At 42.5% G+C, this 20955-nt stretch overlaps 1 protein-coding gene across 2 annotated transcripts in view; it reads left to right on the forward strand.

Annotated features, from left to right (window-relative positions):
* The window catches only part of RNF145 (ring finger protein 145), a 62314-nt gene extending 43613 nt beyond the window's left edge, over positions 1 to 18701 (forward strand). For both annotated transcript variants that reach the window (XM_034778600.1, XM_034778601.1), the window contains exons 5-11: positions 499 to 734; positions 5205 to 5380; positions 10386 to 10526; positions 11900 to 12082; positions 14401 to 14548; positions 15431 to 15787; positions 17051 to 18701. In XM_034778600.1, the coding sequence (XP_034634491.1) occupies positions 499 to 734; positions 5205 to 5380; positions 10386 to 10526; positions 11900 to 12082; positions 14401 to 14548; positions 15431 to 15787; positions 17051 to 17497 (1688 nt within the window). In that variant the 3' untranslated portion in view covers positions 17498 to 18701. The remainder of the gene's footprint in view (positions 1 to 498; positions 735 to 5204; positions 5381 to 10385; positions 10527 to 11899; positions 12083 to 14400; positions 14549 to 15430; positions 15788 to 17050) is intronic.
* Positions 18702 to 20955: the final 2254 nt, after the last annotated feature.

The raw sequence follows: 20955 nt of genomic DNA on the forward strand, positions 1-20955 counted from the left end.
TCTGCTCTGCCATCAGACTGAGCGGCCCGAGAGTGATCTCCGGATAGCCCCCCAGCCACTCCTTCTCTTCCTCCTATCTCAGAAAGAAATGACAGCATGGTTGGGCTTCAGAAACTCTCAGCCATATGTACATATATGGGTGAAGCTAACGGGAGGGATGAAGAGATGATTTGCCCAATGGTCATAGGGCTTGTTCCAAGGTCCTTCCTTTCATTGAGCAGATAGAGGCCATACTCAGTATGTCAGCCTTTTCTCTGATAAATCTTCTTATTGCGACACACAGTGAGATGGTATCCAGCATGCACTCTGAGGGTGATATCATGTGTGAACCTCTGAAGATGCAGGAAAATCCAGTTTCATAACAGGTGTGCTGTAGTTAACAGAACTGTCATGGTAGTACTGGATATTGTTAGATGCTTTACTGGAAAGCTAAATTAAGATGTGTGTTTCCTGGAGGAGGTGAACAGCTTGCTATAAAATACTTTGTCATGTTTTCAGGTCAGCTGGTGGTATGCACCCTGTGCTCCTGTGTCATGAAAACCAAGCAGATCTGGCTCTTTTCTGCTCACATGCTCCCTCTGCTGGCACGGCTGTGCCTCGTCCCTCTGGAAACCATTGTCGTCATCAACAAATTTGCCATGATTTTCACTGGCTTGGAAGTGCTCTATTTTCTGGCATCGAATCTTCTAGTACCATATAATCTTGCGAAATCTGCATACCGAGAGCTTGTCCAGGTAGGCTGTACACTGATCATACTCTGTGGTATTACTTTATATTTTGTGGTCTGAAAAAGCAGTCATTGCAAAATATCTTCCATGGCTCAGTTTTTGGGAGTTAATTGTGCTTTCCTATCATTCCATATTGTGTTTGTCTTAGCAACGTCCTCTTCCGCTTATTTAACGTACATTGCAAGACAGCATGGACTAGCAGTTAGAGCAATGACCTGGATTCTAATCCTGGTTGATCACTAAACTTGTGCAACTTGCTTGACCTGCAGTTTGCCTAACCCATGGTTTTATTGGATAAAACCCAGGGCCTCGGTAGGATGGATGTTATAGTTGCTAAATCGGAAATAAGCTGCTCTTGGAAAGCAAATTGCACCCACAAAAACAATTGCAGTAATTCTGGTGTATATAATAATGCCCTGTGTAGAAAAGTGGCAGTTTGTAAGTATAACTTATCTTGAGTTGGAAATGAGAGATCCAAGAAAAAACATGAAACCAAGAATAAACTATGAATAACTTACACTTCTGGAATATTAAAATGCATTAGCAACTTTGTATACACATAAACATCAGTTTGGAAATTCACTCCTAGCAAAGGCATCCATTTTTCCATTGATGTGTGTAACTTTCATTAATGTCAGTTATGCAAGTCGGTTGAAAGAGAGACTTCAGAATTGGCTTACTGCAAATCAGGACAGACTGAAACATGGGGAAGCTTTCAGACAATTTTAAAAAGGAATTTCCTGGCTTTTGTCAGGCAGAGTAACTCTTGTCAAATTTTTCAACCAGCACCCGTGTACAGACCCCAGCTGTGCTACAATCCCCATTTGTAGCTTGATAACATGGGTTATTATATACTCTTTGGCTGCAGAGAGAGACAGGAATGAACACCAGTCCCTATGGAGTGCTCCAGTTCTGCCAGACATAAGTCCCAAGCTGCATATGTTGGCCCAGCAAAATGCAAAGTGACTTGGAATAATGAAGTTTCTTGAATCATGAGGAAATGGAGAATTGACTGAGACTGCAGTTTCTATGCAGAATATGAAGATAGGCTGCCTCTCCAATGAAAACAATCCATGTCCTCTCACTGTTTTTAAAAATGGGTTCTGCCACACATGCGTGTAAGGCACTCTGACCTACATGGACTTGCTCTGAAAACTTCAGAATTACGTGTCTGGTTCTAAACATGTTCCAGAAGCTTTTGCTTGGCCCCTTGCTGAGCAGGCAGTGTTTTCAAAGTGACCTGTAAAGGGGGGGGGAGAGGAGGGAATTGGCTTGCACTCTGTTTTTACTGCTGTGTTGTATATAAAGAAGCCCTGAAAGGTTTTTGTGAGAAGGAATTTTTTTTCCCCTTTTTTTTTTATCTGATCTGATCTCGCCCTCGAAATCTTTACAGCTTTGTCTAGGCTAACCATTTATCCTACAAACTTCCTGTTGTTGCTAGCGGAGCCCCAAATGTGGTAGAAATGGTGGGACAACTAGTGTGGATGAACATCCTGCAGCCACTGGTGTTCTCACTGCCATGTTGCCTAACTCTGCTTAGGTTAGGTCAAAATGGCACAGTGGTAAAAGCTCTAGCATTTGCCAGATCTCTACTCTACACTAGGACTCCCACCAGCACTGTCCCCCAGTGCAGTAACACTGGTGGGGAAATTTTTGGTAAAATTCCCTACTACAGACCCAGGCCCATCTGAAACTTGGGAACTTTGTTTTTTCTTAACACCTATTTAACCTCCGTACCTAACACATTTAGTTGAAAAGATGTTTTTGTCAAAGATTCAGTGCTCTTCATTTAAGTATGAAAGCTCACAAGGCAAATCTGAGATGCCTTCCCCCAAGACTGGGGAAGACCAGACTTGACACTCTTCACATTTCTGTGGTGGTAATACAAAATCAACCACATAAGGCAGCAGGGTTTTTTGGGAAGATGGCCGTTTCCGTACGTCATAAAGTAGTGCAAAAAAAACCCTGAAATCCAACATTGTTTGTTTGTAGCTTACCAATGAACCCACCTTAAACCTCAAACTGTTTTTTAAAAGCTAGATCAACAGCTAACACTTGAGGTGCAGTGACATCATAAATGTACTGTCAACTCTTCTTTCTTCTTTGGCACTTGTGTTAAGAACACTTCAATATCTTGAGGTTGTTTTAATGCCATATGCAAGCTCGAAGGAAAAGCTACTCAAGTGTTTGTTTTTGTCTATTCTCCTTACCGCTTTATTGGCCGTTATAAGTGCGCTAATAAGATTGTTTTTATAATCACTGTAAAGATTTGAAAGTAAGTGATTTTTTGGGGGGCTGCCTCACTGACTCCCTTTGTCTTTCAAATCTGTGTTTACTAGTCAATGCAGTACTGTTTTGGCCTTGAGAAAAAAATATTCTAGTACAAACTCTTCAAGGAGCATTGCTCACACCATGTTTCTCCCAATTCCCTATGCAAATCAAGGGCATAACTCCTCATGTGTGGCTATGGAACAATTTGGAAGGTATTAACAACATGCTGCTAGAATAATAAGCAGCTACAGCTGAGAATAGTACTGTGCAATATATGCTGGAGAGAACTTGCTGGAATTAGGAGAAATGTTAATGCCGCTGGTAATCTTTTTTTGGAAAGTGCCTCTGAGGCAAATTGCCTATGCCAACCTCAGCAAATGGGGACAGTTGTAGTCGTGTTGGGCTGCATATTTTGATTATAATCTCGTTTAATTGAAAGCTGGAAAAAACAAGAATCACCCTTTTTTCATTTTATTTTTAAGGAGCTCACTTCTGTGGAAATCTAGAGGTTATTCCCTATTCCAGAAACAAAAATCGGGGCAAAAAAATTGGCCCCATTTTAGACCTGTTGTAAGTAGATGCAACTCCATTGAAGGTCAAGGAAGATGAATCTGCTTATACCAGATTGGAGTTTTGCCCTAACTTGATTTTAACATGACGTCCTCGTCATCCTTTGCCATCACTTGTGATAATTGCTGACTTGAGCATGAATTATTCAGTGATAACTTAAGCCAGTAGTTGTGACCTCACCGTTGTTTGAGGCTTTGCAATTGTAGTATTGCAAACAGTAGTTTGTAATACCAGTGGAAAAACATGGGGGAAGAGGGATATTAAAACACCCAGGACCAATTTTTAACTTAATCTTCTGAACCCAGCAGCTCTGGAGACTACGCCCAGAGGGAGGATGGGCAAAAGCAGCTTGTCACCTTATGTATCCTGGACTTTGGGGGCTGGTATGAGTTTAGAGAACCTGCAGGGGCTGCATACAAGTTAGAGAGCTTCCCAGAATCCCCTGCATTGCTCAGTACTATAGGTACACCCCCTGTCTGTGTAGGGTTGCTTATGTTGGTCCCATTCTGCTCCTGTGCCACGGGAATCTTCCGCAGGGCCATTGAAGCTCCTTTGTAGTGCCTGAGCACAGGCTACTTTTGGCCACCAAACTAGTAGGCTGCTTGTTAATCAGCTATGATAGAAATTACATTTCTAGGACCTCAGTGTAATATGTTCTAATGTTTGCCAGGGTTGACCGGCATCAGCAAATAATCTGATTTGCCTGCTCAATCTTTCACTGTCAAATACTAGTACACCTCTACCCCAATATAACGCGGTCCTCGGGAGCCAAAAATCCCTACCGCGTTGTAGGTGAAACCCCGTTATATCAGGGTAGCGGCGGCAGGGCTCTAGCAGTAATTTAGAGAGCCCGGGGCTGTGGACGTGTGGAGCCTGGGCCCTTTAAATCACCACCCGAGCCCCGCTGCCGGAGCCCTGGGGTAGCGGCAACAGGGCTCCAACGGTGATTTAAAGGGCCCGGGGCTCCCCGCAGAAGCCGGAGCCCCGGCCCTTTAAATCGCTGCCCGAGCCCCACTGCCGGAGCCCCGGGGTTACCACACTATATGCGAACCCGTGTTATATCGGGTCACGTTATATCGGGGTAGAGGTGTAGTTACATGCTTGTAAAGTACAAGTTTTTCTCTAATTCTCGTCTCTTAAAATACATACTTCCTAGTAGGTACTTGTGATTCTTGTCTTGGCTGTGAGAAACAGACACTTGATTTAAAATAAATCCATGAATAATTTCCCTGTCACTTTTAAGGGATTAGCCTTCCAATCTGAAATTCCAGCTTTCTGAAAATTGCTCCATAGTCACCTAGTATTAACATTGTACAAAGAGTAGTATAAACTTTAAAGGAATTGCTGTCCAGACTGTAACTGTCATATGTTGCAAATGTGCCAATTTTTAGATATTTAGCCTCTGCTTTGACAGGTGTCTGAGACACTTAGCACCTGCCTTTAACAAAAGGTCAAAGAAGTACAAAGTCAAAAAATCCTTGTAACTGACCTGCTTGTGCCACATGAATCCGACTCATGGTTTGAATTGCAAATGAATTGAATGTTTGTTTGTTTGTTTTTTCTATTCTGTTATCTCTGTAAACATACAGGATGTGAACAAATACAACAAACTGGTCTTGTCTTTGCCTTGCCCAGGTAGTGGAGGTGTATGGTCTCCTGGCATTGGGGATGTCTCTGTGGAACCAGCTGGTGGTCCCCGTTCTATTCATGGTGTTCTGGCTTGTCTTATTTGCTCTTCAAATCTACTCTTATTTCAGCACACGAGATCAGCCTGCCTCAAGAGAGAGACTTCTCTTCCTCTTTCTGACAAGGTAATTAACTAACTAGTGTCCATAATAAGCTGTTTTCTGTGCATGCATTGTTTGTATTCCTGAAATAATCTACTGTCTTCTACAAAATGGAATGGTTTAAATCAGCTGTCTTCTTCTAGTCCCCAGTAAATATTTGTCCGTATCACGAAGCCCTCATGCATATTAGTCCAGTGAAGCCTTTTGCTTCACAGCAGCTCAGGACAAAGGGGTATTAGCAGAACTATGGAAAAGCTCCCAGTGAATACAGAATATAACTTAGTGATGGGCAAACCACTGTACACTCAGCTTCAGCTCAGAAGTTTGGTAGGGCTTCAAAAATTTGAATCGGTGAACTCCGATATCACCAGCTGAGGCTAGCTAGCCCATTCCTCCTCTGGTACTTGTCTGTAGGATTGTGTTGAGGAATCGATGTGTCTGTTGGGTCCTGGATGCTTTATTTTCAGCTGTGGTATGCAACACGTTCTGGAGTGCATCAAAACCCATGCCATAACTGAAAGTTTAGCAATGAGCAACGACCATGGGGAATTCCATCCACAATATCAGCAGTATCCGAAATAAAGCCAAAAAAACCCAAACTTATTGTCCTCAGGAAGGAGAGACTTGGGTTATCTTTCTGATGGTGATCCTAAATATCCCAGTATGCTACTCTCTTCCCCAGTTGGATTGCTCTTGAATCTAGCTTTCAGGGTATTGGACTGGATTCTCTAACAAACTATTTCTGATGTTTGGTTTGTTCTGAAGGGTGTCTTTTATTGAGCAACCCACATTCTTATGGACCATTTCATCAGCAGAGGGACCTTCTCAGTGCCTTTGGTGCTTGGGAACTTTTCATACCTCTTCTGTCTTGTTTTTGGCATTCATCTTTCTACAAGATTTAAAGAAAGCATATTACACTCTGTCTCCAGTCATTCCCTTACTAGATTATGACTCACCAGTCTTTCCCTTCACCCTCTTAGTGCATTTGGGACCTTCTTGTCTTTCTACTAAACCACACAAAGAAGTTGATACATTGCCAGCATCTCCTAACTCTTTCTAAAGGTTTGTTTTTAGAATAACCCTGTTTGACACCACAGCCTCAGGATCAAGGTTCTAGAACATTCCTCTCACTTACCTTTCACACATGGGTCTTGTCCATCACAGTACTCAAGCCCTCTGAATTCAGTGTCAACTTAAAATAAACAGAGAAACACAAAGGGTTTGAGGGCATTACATACTAAAATGTAATGCAACACAGTACTAATAGCATTATTCAGCATTAACAGAGGTGATTAGTTTTCAGTTAACCCCCCCGCCCAACTTTATTTTACACCTCCACTGAAGTTTTAATTTTGCACAAAGCAGAATATTGACTTTACCTAACTGTAATGTAGCAGTTGCCAGGGATGTGGGCTGGCTGACCTAATAGGGCTCTTCCATCTCTAATTTCTGTGATTGAGTTGAAGAAATTGCAGGATATTTGACTCTTGTTACTAGGGGCAGAAATCGGAGAGTCCCTTGACAGCAGGAAGGTAAAGAATCTGGGGATGACGAAAGGGCTCTTCCTCGCAGAGAAGACCCAGTATCTCCCACATCACTGAGTCATTTAGGCTCCGAGCTCCCCACTGTGCTTAATACAGAAGCCTGTGCTCTAGTGATGTGCGTACTCTGTCTGGCCACAGGCAGAGAGCAGAGGCTTGTACCACATGGCACGGCAGGGGAGCTTCGATTTTCTAACACACCTCATGCATTTGGCAAATATTGTAGCTATTGCTACGTGCACAAGATCTCCAAAAGGAAAGATCTCTAATGCCAGATTGACACACTCAGTGCAAATATCACTCTGAACCACCGTTGGTCTTTGCAGTCATGAACCATCAGTATTCTAGTTACTGAAATTATGTACTTGGTGCAATCTAAACCACTTCCGGTTCTAGTGTTTTAGATTCTGGAATTGTGCCATAGAATTGAGGGGCAAGATGTGAATGATCATGAATCAATCCATGTACATCAGGTAGAACTTGCCTGCCAAGTATCAGAATAAATCTGTATCTTCATAATAAGTGAGTTAAACAAGATGCCATCTCGAAAATATTACTTGCCAGACTTCCTCTGTACAGCCCAAAACATGAAAGCACCAGCCTTTTTCTTGTAGACTCAATTTCATCACGCTCTGGGGACGTTTCCTCAAGGCATCCTTCCTGGTGGGTTTTTGGCAATTGCTGTCATCTTTTACCTGCCCAGGAGCAACACACACAACCAGGAGACTTTTATACCAGTGTTGTGGGGGCCAAAGATGCATTGCTTTGCCATGGTAAGAAAATGCAACAGTAGCACTCGTTTCTCTTCTGAAGAAAGAAAGCTCCGTAGCAGGTTTTATCTCTGACAGCCTAACTGTTTAGGAGAGGAAGTTAAAATATCATTTTGTTAGACAAGCTAATAAAGATTCTGTAGTCGGCCAGAAGACTTCACTGTACTGCAGTCTACTTAGTAAAATGGAAAAATGTTTTTCTGCCAGAAAAGAGCAGTGTGTGCACACGTGCCCTTTATAAGCAGTAATGAATGATTTCCTAGAGCTATACAACTCCAGAATTCAAGCAAGCGCAATCAGAATGCATTTAATAGCAATGTTAAGCTTCCACAAAGGCACAACAAACAATAACAAAACACAGCCTTCGTTGTATTTTTTTTTTGAAGATGGCAAGAATTCAAACCTTCAGGACAGTTACAAACTCACACCTGTGGGCACATAAGGATAAATCTGAAAGCTCTCCAGTCAGTCCTTTGTTTGAGGTTTTTAAGCTCCTCTGAGTCCTTTACATGGTAAATTATCTCCGCTTAAACTTCATTAGGAAGGGTGGTAGCCTACTTGCTAGAGGGGTTGAAAGTTCTTGATTATGGAGCCTACCTGGAGGCTCAGCTATGGTGGATCAGACTTCTCCTTAACTATCGTTCCTTCATTCCTGACAACTTTGGGCGGGGGGGGAACCCTCAAGTTATTCAAAAATACCTTGCATAGCAGGAGCCCTTATTATTAAACATCGCACATGACCAGTACTGAGAGGGACAAACACCAGCCCAAGCACAGTTCCTGGAAGATAGTCATCCCTTCCAGAGACCTACACCTTTTTTGGCCAATTCTTTCCTATTTACAGTCACACCAGAACAACATACTGGGAATTTTGAGGAGTCACTAGAGAACCATTGTGCCACGATCATCTGGCATAATTCTTCTTTTCCAACCAGTTACACAGATCTGTCTCTTGTGCACATGGAGTTTTATGCGTATTGTTTTGGTACTGTAGACGTGCCCTTCTTTGCTGGGGGTTGTGGTGATGGTGAGTGTTCTTAGAAGCCAATATTCCGTTACAGACTCTGTTTTCTCTATCTTCCGAAAGAGCTTGTATCACTCTCACTGGAGGATAGGGAGGATTTGATGAGTTATCAGGAGTACCCCTTGATTGTATGATGAGTGAGACTCTTCCAAATTCTCTGCTTTGGGTTTCTTTCAAAGACAACTACCATTCATGTGCAGATGCATAGCCAGGAAGTTAAGAAGCTTCTCGTGGGCAGCCTATTCAGCTACAAAAGGCTTTCATGCCCTATCAAATCGGGGAGGGGGGATATTTTAACTTAAAATGTTGGATTGCTGAAGAATAAGCAGAATGATCTGTAATAAAACTTGAGCTGTTATTTAACATAGACGCTTTAAAAAGAGATGACCTTCATTTGTTGCGTTACCTCTCTGGTGCCGTATAAAACATTAAAAATGGACTCAGAGTACCAGTGCACCTATTTACCGTTTCCTTTGTTCCATTTAGTGTTTCTGACACAAGCTCTTTCTTGGAGCACTTTGCTTCTACTTGACCCAGCAGTGAATTAATTAGAATGCTGCAGTGTGGCATCCTAATAATTTCTCTGGGAACAGCCTGATGTCCTGAAGGAACCAGGATTGCTGTTGTAACCAAAGGTGCCAGAACGTGACCCTGAGTTGAGTAGCTGAGGACTCCCTGGCATTAGAGAAAGCAAGCATAGAGCAGCTCCACACCACTGCTTTCCAGCTCTGCTGACATGGAAGATGGGGGGGATGTATCACCAGAGCACACTGCATTCTGCTGATCTCTAGCAGTGTGATTCCCATTCAAGGCTGCTGTACTCTGGAGAAACACTGAGACTGCTCTAGACTGCACTGGACCAGGACTACAGAAAACCGGCCCCAGGATGAGTGAGCTGAAACAGCTCTTTGATCCCTCAAACTTGGCTGCACCCAGCTTTTGTGAATCCTCAGCTGCAACCTTGTGACTTGATTATAGTAACAAGTCAAAGGAGAAGTAGGCCTGAGAGCGAGAGCATCATGTGTTCTCGCTCAGATAATTGTTTAAAGACAACCTGTCTTTTTGGTATTGTTTATTTGAAGTTTGTATTAGACCTCTTTTGTGGGTCAGCAGTAGTGTGGAACATCAAGATCTCAGATCACTTTTCAGACCAGAATTATGAAAAACTTTGCAATTTATTAGCCATTTTAATAACCGTTTATATGAGCACTATATAGTGACTGGCATCCTGGCAGTATTGCAATGGGTGGGAACTAACCAATCAAATCGATCTACTGTAACTTTGCGTCTCCTTGTGGTAACTGGATTGAAATGTCATTAAGTGAATTGAATGCACCACATTTCCATGCCTGAGAATGAGTGCTCTTCTTTATTAAAGTAAAAGCAAGATAGCACCACCATGTGGGGCTGTCTTGAAGCACAGTCTGAATGAGCAAAGGAGAACCACCTGGGCTTGCTTATCAGCTGATAGAACTATGCATTTGTGATTGAGTACCTGTGAATCTTTGACCTTTGATGTCCAAGGAGAAAATAGTGGACTGTGCTCTCCTGTAATTTTGTCATAGAAAAATATGCATTTACTTGTGGGGCTTCTCAAGTTATTTTTTTTAAGCCAATCCAGATGTAATTTCAAACCAGCTCAGAGTCTTAATTAAAGAAATCTTTTTATTAATTAAACTGTGTTTTCCCCCTAGCATTGCGGAATGTTGCAGCACTCCATATTCACTCCTGGGGTTGGTGTTCACAGTTTCCTTTGTTGCTTTGGGAGTTTTGACTCTCTGCAAGTTTTACTTGCAGGGCTACCGAGCATTCATGAATGACCCGGCTATGAACAGGTAAGTGCCTGACACACATTTAGAACTACATAGATCTGAGGTTGGCATTTGTTGAACTGAAAGTTATTTTTAACCCACTATAAACTCCTTAGAATGCATAGGAATTATGACAAGCTTCTTATTTATTAGTCCTAATGCACTATTTTAAAGGATTTGAGATGGAAATGTCTACCATGAATCTTAGAATGGCAATCATGCACTGTATGTATTACAGTACTGCTTCTCTTTGGGGTTTTAGATTATTTGCAGTGTTTTCATTGGGATGAGTGACTGAAGGAATCTTCAAATGTTTAGAAAAACTAAATGCTTACATAGTTATATTTTAACTTCCTGGTTCATTCCTCCTCTTCCCCTCTCTCTCTCTCTCTCTCCCCCCCCCCCCCCCCCCTGTAACTGCATGAAACCAAGCTAATCTTTTGTGGAAGATTTACACGGGTCAGCTAAAAGTTACTGTGGGAAACTGCCAAAGAATATAGGCAACTTGTTTCTCTTGTGCTTGTCACAACTGTCTGACATAGAATTGGGAGTTTAGTTGTGGCACTGTGGGTTAGTATGTTAGCTTTTACCGGGAGTTCAAATGCTGGTTCAAGCCACAAGTGAAGGACTTGTTTGTACTTTGGGTTCCGGTGAGTACGTGGGAACTGCAGTGAGTATAAAGTGAGGCTGCCCAGGAATGGCGCAGGAGCATTGTGTGTGTGTGTGGGGGGGGGGGGGAAACAGTCATGCATAGTCCATGCTGTGCTGTAACTGCTTCAAGATAGTATCGTTGTCTCCACATTAGAAATATTAAATTCACTTTCAACTTCAAAACCAAAAGAGTGAAAGTGGGGCATTCAGGGGACTCTTTATTCTAGAGTTTCTGTGAGCGACATTGGAGGTTGTTCTGTATATCTAAGTCTGAATTCACTGCTTTCAAAATGTACCCAAGTGGTAGGACTCCAGACAGGGATGTCATTAAAGAAAAAGTGAGACAAGGCGGGTGAGGGAATATCTTACATAGAGTTCTTCTTCAGGCCCGGCCCAGACCCGAAGCTTGTCTCTCACCAATAAAAGATATCCCCTCCCCCACCATGTCTCTCTAGTATCCTGGGACCAACATGGCTACAACACCACTGCATACATTAAAGAATAAAGGTCAGCAAAGCCTCTGAAAGCTACAGAGAAGCGTAAGCAGTATTTTTTAAAGAAATATATCTATGTTAATGTCCTGAGGTCATCCAAGGCAGAAAGAAATCTTAAGATAGAATCAGAAACAAAGCACTATAACAGACTCTGTTGATTTCATACATGCCAGACTTTTATTTTAAGATGAAGCAAAATAATTAATGCTCTGCATTTTATTTTCACTTTCTCTTCAAAACACCAACCCAAAGGGGGATGACAGAAGGAGTCACTCTCCTGATCTTGGCAGTGCAGACTGGTTTAATCGAGCTTCAAGTTGTCCATCGGGCATTCCTGCTTAGTATTATTCTCTTCATTGTGGTAGCATCCATCCTTCAGTCCATGCTGGAGATTGCTGATCCCATTGTTCTGGCCCTGGGCGCTTCAAGGGACAAGTAAGAGATGCACTTTCTAAACTGAAAGCTATTTAAAACTCTCTTTTGTAGAGGTGAGCACACTAATGCTTGGCCTGATAGCCTTGGGGGCTACCAAAAGGTAAGTTTGTGGTGGTCCGCATTCTTGTAGACTAAAGAATAAAAAGACTGTTCTAATTTCTTTGCTCCTTCTCCCTATCTTCTCCCTGCTCCCTTCTCCCACACTCTCTCTCACTGTGATGTACACCAGCTCAGAGATGCTTTGCAACATGATTCCTTCTGCTGAAGGAAAGTGACGTGGGTCACATGGTCCTAATGAAGAATCATCCATGAGCATGTTGTACAGTCTGCACAGGATCATGTTGCTGTGCAGCCCCTGGCACCGAGTTCTCTGTGTATTACATGACGCAAGGAAAGTCATCACCCCCCCCCGTGAGACACTGAGCCCTGCTCTTGGCCAAACAAAACCCCAGTTCAGGGTGTACGGAAACAGCCAGTTATTTAATGGAATCATGGGGGGGAAAAATTCTACTAAGTAATAATAGTCCCTAGATTAACTTCAGGAACCTCAGGCTTGGGGCACACAGGTTGTAGGCCTGGAATGGGAGGTGTCTATGGACAGAACCCGAGGAGTGGAAGAATGGAGTCTTGTGGACGTTTTGATCTGCTGGGTTTTTTCCTGTTATCTTTGATTTCTTTGTGTTTCTTTGAGGAGCTTTATTTGTCTTTGGTGTTCTGGCATGAAACTGCATTTCCTATGTTAATTGCATGTCTCTTTCCCCTTATGTAACCAGTAAGTGTTATAAATAAAAGAGGAGGTTTATTTATATCCAGTGAGTCTGTTTGGCTTAGAGGTTGCTTGTGGTCAACACAACTCTGTGGCATGTTAACTCTAAATATGCTAACAAAAGGAAAGGGGAGTAGAGCCAGGAGATGAGTATCTGGGTCTCAAACAGATACAGTTTACTGCTACCAGCAACTAACTATTTGCCAGCTCCAAAGCTGAATTTGTAGGGAGTTCTGAACAAGTGAGGTGGGGAAGCCTCCCCGCACCCCCCTGAAATAACAGGTATTTACAAAATTCAGTTCATTTTAGAATTTTTTTTTCTTCTAACCCTTAGCTGAGGTCAAATTAGGGTAGTTCTCTCTCCTTTCTTCCCTTCTGCTATCGTTCGTCTGTTTCAGTGTATCTTATTTCTGGAACTAAATGTGTGTAAAAATACATCAGAGAGAGCTGCTGAGTAGCACAGCAAGTAACGATTAGAGGCATTGGAAAGATTTCCAAATGGGATGCGAGTGAAATGATTAGGACTGTGTAGGGGAGAGATGAGTAAAAGGGGACATGATAGAGGTCTACAAAATAATGAAGATCTGTGTGTCATAAAAGGGAGGGGACAGCTGGCAGGGCTTTCACTTGGAGACTCAGGACCTTGCTCCCCTTTGGTCTGAAATAGCCTGAATTTGGTGACTTTTGGGGTATACTGCAAAAGACACCTGTTTGGAGTAGGCTGAGGGTATGCTTCCTTGATCACGGAGAGGTAGATGGCTGGGCTGTTTGGCTGAGTTTCTATGGAACCAATTTCAGTGCTGCTGCGGTTTAACTTAATTGTACTTATTGCATGATAAATTATGGTAAGATAACTAGAGCCTTGGAATAGATGTCATTATTTTTTAAAATCTAAATAAATTCAATTTGTCGCTTTTCATAAGAGCAAGGTGCCATTCATTAATACTGAAGGCAACAGATTTAAAACAAATAAAAAGAAATACTTTTACACAATGTACAGTCATCATGTGGCAGAGAGTTCCACAGGTGGTTGTAGAGGCTAGCAAAGAGTCTAGTAAGAGTCGAAGTATGAGATGGTTTTTATGGGGGAACTTCTGCAGGTATACCAGATAGCATTTAAAATAACCTTACAAACCGTTATGCTTCAGAGCATGACTACCTGGAGCAGATTATTCCATAATTGTTCTAACGGGATTTCCTGGATTTTCATCTGAAGCATCTGGTATCAGCCTCTGTCAGAGACAGGAGACAGTTAATTTAACCACTGATCTGATCTGCTGTGGCAATACCTATGTAACTTACTTGTAGTCTTTAATTTTTGCCTTTGTCTCACTGAGGATGCAGCCTTTCCACTTTGTGCTGAGAATGGCACAGGGCAGAAAGAACTGAGCATCCATCAGAATAAATGTCTGTGCTGCGAATCAGACTGTACTTGAGGAAATTAAGAATTCCTTTTCTTAATGTAAAAGCCTTCAGCAGAGACAGACGCCACTGTCCTCTCAGTGAGAGGATGCCAGTTGTCTGAATCACAACCCTTGCATTGTTCCTGCAGGAGCCTGTGGAAGCATTTCCGTGCAGTCAGCCTGTGCTTGTTCTTGCTAGTGTTCCCAGCGTACATGGCCTACATGATTTGTCAGTTTTTCCACATGGATTTCTGGCTGCTGATCATTATCTCTAGCAGTATTCTAACCTCCCTCCAGGTAAGGCATACGAGCCTCATGGTAGTCCTTTATTTATTTTTCTCCCTAAGATAACAGGCTATGACCAGAACTGTGCTGGGGGAAGTATTAGAGTGCAGAAGCTGGGATGTAAAATCTTTTATTTATCTCTACCTGCGGCGAGAGTACTCTAGTGCTGGGCTGAGAACACAGGGAACTAAAATATTTATTGTAAATAATGCTGTAGGATTGCAAGGGCATGTTGGTTACAATAAGAAGCTTCCAAACTGCACATAGATTGCATTATTTTAGGAGATTTCCAGAGGCGATCTGAAAATATGTTGGTGTCCAAAACATGCATACGTACGTACTTTCCTGCGTGGGGGCGTGTATCCTCATTTTCATTTTTTAATTCACTATTTAAAAAATAACTCTTGGAAGCTTGTCACTTAATGGCTTTTTGTGTGTGTGCACCTAGTCACTATCCATGCTTCTAAGGGCTTGTCCACACTGTGCACGAGAGAAGTGTGATTTCTAAAGTGCACCGTGTCCCACACTAACTGGCCCATGTCAACCCTAAAAATTCCCTAGTGCACATTAATGTAGTGCTGTTTCAAAGAGTGTTTACACTGATACGCCTGTGCGCGTTAGAAATCACACCCCTCTAGTATGCGTTTGCTGTGTGGACAAGCCCTAACTACAGTCTGGATTCAGCAAAGCACTTAAGCATGGGTTTCCCTGGTATTTAAGCACAAGCTTCATGCTTTGCTGAGTAGGGTGGATTTAGCTTCTACTTGAAGTTAAGCAAGTACGTGGCTGATTTGGAGCTTATATGCTTCCAGGTGAGGGAGGCCCCTTGTGTACAGAACTCTACTTACCCTCGGGACCTGAATGCTAAAACCGTGTCATTCTATCTGTTTTCAGGTGCTTGGAACACTTTTCATTTACGTTTTGTTTATGGTTGAGGAGTTCAGAAAAGAGCCAGTAGAAAATATGGACGATGTAATTTACTATGTAAACGGCACCTACCGGCTGCTGGAATTCCTCGTGGCTCTCTGCGTCGTGGCATACGGCGTCTCGGAGACTATCTTTGGCGAATGGACTGTGATGGGCTCAATGATAATCTTCATCCACTCCTATTACAATGTGTGGCTCCGGGCCCAGTTGGGGTGGAAAAGTTTTCTTCTCCGCAGGGATGCTGTGAATAAGATCAAATCGCTGCCCACTGCCACAGAGGAGCAGCTGGAGCAACACAATGATATCTGTGCCATCTGCTACCAGGTGTGCAATTCAAGTAGTAGCATTGTAGGGGAGTGACTCTTATTAACATACCTTTGGATGGTCTGGAGTTCGTCTCCGCTGCTATAACGAGTTCAGTGACTTTGGTTGTGTTTCAGTTGCAATCCCCACCGAGTTCTGCTATGTGTAATTTGGCTTAGTGCAGAATTGGAGAAAGTCGTTGCACTGGAAACCTACAACAAACTAACATGGAAATTAAGGAATTTAAATAGAGCAGAATAGCTTTTTTTTTTTTTTTAAATCTGTTTTCAGATTTGTCTAAAGCAAGTGTCGTACTCTAGAAAGAATCTGAGATTCTTAATGAGTTTGGGCCAAGCTACTCTCAATAGTAGAACCAAACCAAACACTAACTTTTTTTTTCATTGGGGAGATTTCTCTTCTGCTTCCTGTAAGATTGTATGTACTCCGCTAGCCAATGTCTTGTACGGTTTCATAGAAACAATTAAATCTCCATGGATTGTTAATTCCCACTCTTGCTTAATTTAAAACACTGGTTATAAAAGGAAAAGAAACCTAATTACTGTAAGGCGAAGGGTTAACATAAGCCAACAAAAGTAAGGAAATTAGAAGTGAACACTGGAAGTACTATCTTTACCACACCTTGTGCTTTGGGGGGGCTGGGGGAATACAGATGTGCTTCTTTCCTCCCTGGGAAATCATGTTTATGAATGGAAGGGAAAGAGTAACCCTAGGATGAATGCAGCATGATTTTATTAAGATTGGATTGGCTCCAAACTTGGATTCAGTGATCTGAAATGTTTATTTAAAACAAAAGCGTACTTTGCATTTGAGTAAAAATCTCTGCTCTAACCTCTGTGGCTTAGGTCTAGGCACTTCATTTCTGCTCTGCTCTCACACCACGGTGGGTGACTTATACCTTTGGGTTTGTCTTTCCGCCTAGTACTGTGTAACCCATACCCTACAACTACTTCCACAAAGAATTGTAAATAACCGTTCCTTTGTGCTCGCATTTAATCTGTATGGGGCTGACTTCCATGGGGTTGCAATTGTTTTGTCATTAAGTCTCATGAGTTCTATCACTTTTTTTCATCTGGAAACTTACTGGTCTTGTGCCTGTTGAAAGTTATGTGAAGGCTTGTGTGAATGTAGAAAAATCATTACACATCTTGCCTTAGAATTTCCATCTCACAGGGTAAATTTGAGATCACGTGGAGGATATAGGGTAGTTCTGGGAGGATAGGGTGTTTGGCTGTTGTGTGACATCTTGATTTTTATTCTTTTCAGGACATGAAATCTGCTGTAATCACGCCATGCAGCCATTTTTTTCATTCTGGTTGTCTTAAGAAATGGCTCTATGTGCAAGAGACCTGTCCTTTATGCCACTGTCAACTTAAAAACCCCTCACAGCCCCCAGGGCTGGGACCAGAGCCAGCTCCACAGCCAAACCCTGGAGCAGAGCAAAATACTGTTCATCAGGAAGCAACTGAACATCTTGGTGTTGAACACCAGGAGGAGAGAAATCTAAGAGAGAGCCCTAGGGACAGTAACGGACAGGTGGCTGAAGGGCCAGATCACCAGGACCACACTCATGACACCAAGAATGATTCTCAGAGTCTGGATTGTGACACTTGCCTTTTTGAGGACAGCCAGGGGGCGATTATTGAGGAGGAACCAATTGGAGGCCAGGAGGAGGTTCTCACTCAGGACCCGAGACTTTCTATACAGTTCTGAAGTGGCAGAAGATGATGTTGGAACAGACCCATGTCAGAGACCCGTGCCTGACTCAGCAGAGAGAACTTATCCTTCCACAATTGTGAAAAAGTTTAGCAATTAATGCTGGTCAAAATGTATTTATAATATCCCATGCTGATTTTTGTGGGCTGCCTGGTAGAGGCAATTCCAAGGAGATTCAACTGAAATGACTTCAGAAACTGCCTCTGAATTGCAAGGGAGGGAGAAACTGGAAACACATGAAATGGACACAGAGTATTTTCAGGGGGTGGATAAAGGGGAAGGCGGAGAAGTAGGGGGTGTGAGGTGCGAAAGAGACAGAACCTCTAGCTTGTGTTTGGGGTGGGGAGGAACCACCAAACTGAACCATGTCCCAAGGTACCAGTGAGAGGTTAGAATGCTTTGGCCTGTTTTTCTGCATTGACTGGAGCGCAGCCATGATACTGACAAAATTTTGTACAGCACTGAAGCCAAAATCAAAGATGTAACAGCATTGATTGTATTGGAAGATGGAAGCACTCTAATACATTGTGTGTATGCTTTGGGCATTTTTGGTGGGGCAATTACATTTGCATTCATGTAATCTATAGTGACTCTTGACTTTTATGACGGAGTCTTCAATATTTTGATGTATATGAAACTTTTGTTAATATATTATGCACAGTATGGGCCATGTGAAGTAAACTAAAGCTCTGATGAACACTCTGGCCTTCACTGCAAAGTGCGGGAGAGTGGGATGAGTTTTAGGGCACAGATAGAGGCCTTGCAATACTGTTTGATCCTGTATAATGTTTAATTCTTGCAGCTGAATTAAAACAGTGTTAAACTCTGGCAATATTTGCACTTTTGGGAATGAATACAGAAATGTGTATGATCAAACGCCGCAAATGCCACTTTTAAAGCAGTTAATAGAATTTGCACCTTTATTCTTTGACACGCACGTGTCCATACTTAAATTTTTACATTCATCATGGCTTCAGATAGAACTGGGGGGGGGGGGATGAAATTTTTTATGTGAATTTTGATATGAAAAGAAACTAGTCACTTATTTATACAATAGGCTTGGCTCGGCTCTGAAGTGTTTTTTTTCAAAATTGGTATTCTTAACGTGAAATGTGATATGATTTTATTTTTAGTAGTAAATTTGGATGTAGACGAACAGACATAGCTGAATGTCTTAATAAATTACATTTGAAGATTTTTACATTTGGTGATGTGATTCTTAAGCAGAAGGTGGTACCTGAATGATATGTGCGTGCAGCCTGGCTGCTGTTCCAGATAAGTGTGCATTCTCCTCTGAGCTCAGCAGATCTGATGCTCACTTCCACATGTGCTGTACATGTGTAACCGTGACATTCTAGCCAAAGACCATTCTAGTTGTTAAAACCTGTCATTGCCCCCAGTGCCTTAACCTTGAGGAGCAGCTACAAAATGGTATGTTGTGTTCTCTCTGCCCCTCCTCCCCCCCCCCGTCCCCAGACTAAGCATGCTGCGTCCCACAAAAACAACGAGTCCGGTGGCACCTTAAAGACTAACAGATTTATTTGGGCATAAGCTTTTGTGGGTAAAAAAACACTTCTTCAGATGCATGGAGTGAAAGTTACAGATGCAGCCATTAAATAATGTTGTTTTTGTGGATACAGACTAACACGGCTACCCCCAGATACTTGCTTCCCCACAGTGCTGCTGGACTACTGGTCCCCACAGCAAATACCTCCACCTGGTCTCTCACCTGAGAGTTAAAAATATCAACGGCAAGAGCCTGCTTCAGTGTCTACACTGCCCTGTCTCCTTATGCATGACGGTAACATTTACCATATGCTGCTTTGGGCATTGGGACTCATTGGCTTATTAAGTAGAATTCAGTGAAAAATAGGGAGAAACTTTCACTGATTCGTCACTCGCCAAAAACAAAGTCCACTATTGTACAGTTCCAGGTGTTTCACCTTTGATGCACATATTTAGACAAATGCTTCTCTGCAACAAATTTTAAGTTATTGGAGGTGTAAGGGTTGTGGATGGGCCCTGCATGGGATCCTAATGGTACTGATCAGTATTATAAAACACAAATTTCCTCTCCTTTCATGGGGCATGTGTTTAGCCAGAACCATGTACTCCAAAATCCAGGTAGTCAGTCATGTGCCAAAGGTGTCATGCAAAGCTCTCAGGGCTGATGTGAAGAACTTCTGCTCCATGTGAGATCTGTCCGTTCTGCTGATGCAGAGGGAGCAAAGCTGTAGGAGGGGAGGTTATAAGGCAGAGCCCCAGGGGTCTAGGGAGGCAACAAGAGAGAACGGGTGGGGAGGAAGCAACAAGGAAACAAGATGACCTGAGAGAAGGAAAGATCAACGCACAAACACCCACTTGGGGCATCTGTGAGACCATTAAAAACATTGTGAATTAAAAAGAAAATCATCACGGTTTCAAGTTTTTATACTTGGAGGAAATGTTTCTGGTTGTGCCCCCTTCTCCCCCCCCTTTCCCCCCCCCCCCCCCCCGCCAAACCCTACACACAGTTGTGTGTGGTTAAGTACAGGACAGTAACAAATGCAACTGGCAAGATGGATGAAATCTACATGGTGAGACTTAAATTCGCTTAACATCAGCTCCCGTTGCTGATTAGATCTGCCACTCCAGCAGCAGCACAAGAGCATGCCTGTTTAAAATGTGTTTTCTTAGATGATTTGTATTACGGTAGCACCTGGAGGCTCTGACTGAAAACGAGGGGCCCATTGTGCTAGATGCCGTGCAAATCTATAGACAGTCGTGATCTGGAGGATTGAATGAGACAAAGGAGAGAGGGGGGAATTTGGCACAGGAGAATGAAGTGACATGCCCACAGTCACTTAGCAGTTCAGTGGCAGAGCTGGAAATAAAACCTACATATGATTCCTAGGCCAGTGCCCCATCCCCTAGATTATGCTGCCTAGAGAGGTGGTATCTGCTTTAATATTTAGAACCTGAAGGGTGTGCGCTATCAGATTATAACTCAGATGAAAATTTGGGCATAAACTGCTTGAATATCCCTTAAAGAAAATTTGTATTTTTTTTTTTTTCCAGGAAAGCTAAACAGACACATTTGAAGGAACTCAGTTTGGTCCAAAACGAACTCTTCCAAGAAAATCAATACCAAGACATGAACCAAAGTACTGTCCATTAACATATTGTTTTAAAAATCCCATGGAATCCACTATTTTCAACACTTCCCCTGTAGTGTGTGCAACCCAGATGTGCCGCATTGAGTAAAATTAAATCAGAATGAAACTGACATCACTGGGTTTTTTTGCTCTCTCACGGAGAAATGCTTTAACGTAAGCAATGTAAATAGTGAAAAGTAGATTAGATTTTAAATTGGAATTCCAATTTTGATTCACTAATGTAGTGGGACACCAGTAAAGATACTGTTTTACTATATATTGGCAGTCCTCAAACTGCCCTGGCTTATGGACTGCTGGTGG

The sequence above is a fragment of the Trachemys scripta genome, chromosome 8, assembly GCF_013100865.1.
Source record: "Trachemys scripta elegans isolate TJP31775 chromosome 8, CAS_Tse_1.0, whole genome shotgun sequence".
Taxonomy (NCBI): domain Eukaryota; kingdom Metazoa; phylum Chordata; order Testudines; family Emydidae; genus Trachemys; species Trachemys scripta.